This window comes from Daktulosphaira vitifoliae, unplaced genomic scaffold (assembly GCF_025091365.1).
Source record: "Daktulosphaira vitifoliae isolate Bord-2020 unplaced genomic scaffold, ASM2509136v1 Scaffold_1, whole genome shotgun sequence".
Taxonomy (NCBI): Eukaryota; Metazoa; Arthropoda; class Insecta; order Hemiptera; family Phylloxeridae; genus Daktulosphaira; species Daktulosphaira vitifoliae.
The window spans coordinates 33,680,174-33,684,167 of record NW_026099572.1 but is presented as its reverse complement, the minus strand read 5'-3'; the positions used below and the strand labels follow the sequence as shown (position 1 = coordinate 33,684,167).

At 26.6% G+C, this 3,994-nt stretch overlaps 1 protein-coding gene across 2 annotated transcripts in view; it reads right to left on the bottom strand.

Annotated features, from left to right (window-relative positions):
* Positions 1 to 2,550: 2,550 nt before the first annotated feature.
* The window catches only part of LOC126894530 (methyl farnesoate epoxidase-like), a 10,361-nt gene continuing 8,917 nt past the window's right edge, over positions 2,551 to 3,994 (bottom strand). The window contains exons 7-8 of one of the 2 annotated variants that reach the window (XM_050665602.1): positions 3,676 to 3,817; positions 2,551 to 3,591 (exon numbers count right to left, since the gene is read on the bottom strand). In XM_050665602.1, coding sequence (XP_050521559.1) covers positions 3,386 to 3,591; positions 3,676 to 3,817 — 348 coding nt within the window. In that variant the 3' untranslated portion in view covers positions 2,551 to 3,385. The remainder of the gene's footprint in view (positions 3,592 to 3,675; positions 3,818 to 3,994) is intronic. The other variant, XM_050665601.1, reaches the window with a different exon arrangement.

The following is a 3,994-nucleotide window of genomic DNA, read 5'->3' as shown; positions in this document are numbered from 1 at the left end:
AAAATTACTCAAATATATAATTTATAGTTTAATCGTAATAATAATAAATAATTTTTTTTTGAATTAGTATAATTTGGTTTTTGCTACTAGAAAGACTTTGTATAATCTGTACCATTTACCGAAGTTATAAGTTTACGATTATAGTTATACGAATACATTATCCACAGCACACCGGATAATGTATAAATTGATTGGATACTACATATTTAAGGTGGATAATGTATACATTACACTGTTCGTATGGATGAGGTTCACATTACCCGGGTAATATGTACACTAACCATTTTTATACTTTACCCGTAACATATATACATAATGAATAAATGCAAGTGTTCCAATAATTGAAATGTGGAAACTATAGAACTATAGCGCTCCTTTCTCACGTTTAAAAATACTTCTAAACATTATGAAGAACAAATTGAGAGAGAACATAGAACAAAATATATTGGAAGATCGATTTGGATTTAGAAAGGACGAGGAACAAGAAAAGCAATATTAGCACTAAGACCAATCCTTGAGAGAAGAATTACACTGAATAGAAATACTATAGCAACATTCATAGATCTAGAGAAGGCTTTCGATAAAGTGGATTCGAAAATCTTATTCAAGATATTAAGAGAAAAAGGAATTGATTGAAAAGATCGACGTCTCACTTTTAACTTATTTAATAACCAAACAACAGAAATAAATGAAAATGTATCGGTAAAAGAAGCAAGAATAAGGAGAGGAGTGAGACAAGGATACTCCTTGTTGCCCTATCTATTTAATATTTTTATTGAAATGAGAATAGATATAATGAAAACCAAGACCAATGGAGTGATAATAAATGGTCAACATATACAATGTATTGGCTTTGCGTATGACAGTCTGAACATGACTTTGAATGAAGGTGATGAAGATTATTGAATCAAGAAAAATAAAATTAATCGGACACATCATCCGGCACAATAACTTTATAATCAACATCTTTCAAAGAAAAATGACTGGGAAGAAACTAAGAGGACGCCCAAGAAAATAATATTTTGAAAATATCCTGAAACTCATGAATTGTGCGTTTTTTGATTCACTGAAGAATTTTCCATCAAACAGGGAGGAGTGCCTTCAAAGACAAGGCATTGATTTTTATAAATGATGATGATGAATAAATACAAAATAATGAATAAATGAATACATGAATAAAAACCTATTATATTAATTAAATTTAATATGAAATTTATATTGAATTTAATATTGTAAATTTTACAGAGAAATAATAAAATATCGAAAAGACGTTATACATTCTTTTAATATTAATCACTCAGTGATATCTCTTAAAATAATTATTAAATTATTAATTGTTAATCCCAAAAAGAAATCAAACAGATTAACACCGAAGTATTTTTACGATAGTGACACAGATATGATGAAACAATGATAGTACATTTCGAAATTTTATGATAAATCGAACATTCCAATTAGAAATGTCACCACATAAAAGGAATTATATTATTGTACAGCGCCTTTTACAATAATTATTGTAGTAAATAATTGGTTATACATGTTATACTAGTGTTAGTGCATAATAATGAAATTTCAAAAAATATCATGCATTTGAGCAGGTTTATCTACTATGTGATAACAAATAATAATCAAGTGTTTACTATTAATGTATGTATAATTCTATAATGGCTATTTGAGTTACTATAGCGTAGGCGTATACAAGGGGGCACTCGACCCCTTGACTTTTTATAGAGTCATATTTCATGGAGCCAATATGAAAATTTTTTGTTAGGAATATTAAATATAAACTCCGAAAAATAAAAGTGAACAATTATTTTGTGACTCCTAAACATTTTTACTGTCCTTTAAATAATAAGGTATACAATGATGAATTATTGCAATCATTTTGGATAAGTTTGTTTATCAGATGCTATATTAGCAGACTATTACATCTTTCATAGAGAGCTATTATATAGAGAAACTATTGCCATGTCTTTTCTATTATTACCATACATAAGATAAATAAGATTTGTGGTCGTATTATTATGTATTACGAAGTATTTTTTTGTATCTAGAACCTATGTGTAATCGCTCCGTGTTGTCAGAGATTTCATATTTTCATTTTTCATATGTTAAATTAAGGCTACATTAATTTTTAACTTAGATGCGAAGCTGAGAAAGTATTGATTTTATCATGATATGCATGTTTTTGTACATCCATGAAAATTCTCAGCTCTCATTGGACCGATTTTGTAGGTTTATGTGTCAAAAGAATCTAATTTTAATGTAGTTAAATCTACCCAGTGTCCAAAATTTAACAAACAATTTTATTCAAAAAAATGAAAAAATATCTCAAAAGTACAGTAATGTAAAAAATGATATTTTCAATATATTTTTTCTGCATTTTAAAAATACTATAACTTTTTATAGTTTATTATTATTCATAATAAGATATTACTAAAAGAAACTAGAAAGAATAGCTTTGTTTTGTAATGCTTAATATAAAAATTCGTAGACAAAAACTTAAATACAGGAAATTTGGGAAAAACGGGGTAATAATGAATTTTTTTTTTTTTCAAATATTTAATTGAGATACATGTTCAGTATTTGTTATCTAGTTGTCGTATTTAATTACCACCCAACCTTGAAATTATGATTAAAATAAATATTATCTTTTTTTTAAAAACAAATATTTTAAAACCAAAAACTATAACATAACTTATATTTTTAGTAATTACTCAGGTATGGTACATATAGTTTAAAACAGAACACAATGAATAAAAACTTATCTATCTATAGAGTACTATATCCATATCAGACACAACATATTTTATCGATTGATTGTTAGTTAAATTATCCAACAGATTTTTAAATATATATTAAGAATCGAATTATACAGCGTGGTTTTTTGTAACTCTAGTCACTCAATTTCTCAAAAATAATACTTTTTTTAATAATTTTGTTTTTGTTAGTAATATACTCATTTCCATTTATCTGTTATAAAATTATTTTTAGGTCCATCCCTTATATATTACAAGGGTGTGAATTTTATTTTTAAAATGGTAACATACATATTATACTAGCTTATAAAATAGAAAATTATCTAATTATAGAAATTACTGGTCGATAACAATTTTTGAACAAGTAATTTGGAAGTTATTCTCATTTCATACCTAAGCGGGAAGAAAAGTATGGTCGGTAAATGACTTATGATAAAATTAGTAGCATCTACTCCTCACCGCCAGTCATTACTTTAAATTGTTAATAAATTTTGAAATACGGGTCCATAAGTTGTTATCAATCAGTCATTTTTTGTTTTACAGGCTAACATAAAAGAATCACACTGTATATCTAAGACATAGTATCAATAATTAAATTTAAAAGGATATTAATAAATTTCATTCCATCAAAATCTTTTGTCTGAATTCGGAAACGAACGTCTTGGTATAAAAAGAGCTGAAAATGGCGACGGCGATACAGTAACTCCTTCTTGGTGTATATCAGGCAATTGCACGCCTTCTGGAACCTTAAGCTCGAAATTTTGAAGAATTTTAGCAACAAACATAAATACATTTGTTTTAGCCAATACTTCACCTAAACAACGCCTTCTACCTACATATATATTATATTATATTATTAGTACTATTTATTAATAGTTTACAAAATGTTTATAGAAAAAAAATAGTTTAAATTTACCTATTCCAAATGGTATGAACCAACTGTCGTTTATGATTTGTCCTGTTTCATTTAAAAATCTTTCGGGTCGAAAATTTTCAGGATCACCCCAGTGCTGTTTATCCATATGCACACTCCATATACTTGCCAAAATAAGTGTATCCTTATACAGTTTAATAATAAATTTCAATTTATGTAAAAAATATGTATAATATTGANACATAACTTATATTTTTAGTAATTACTCAGGTATGGTACATATAGTTTAAAACAGAACACAATGAATAAAAACTTATCTATCTATAGAGTACTATATCCATATCAGACACAACATATTTTA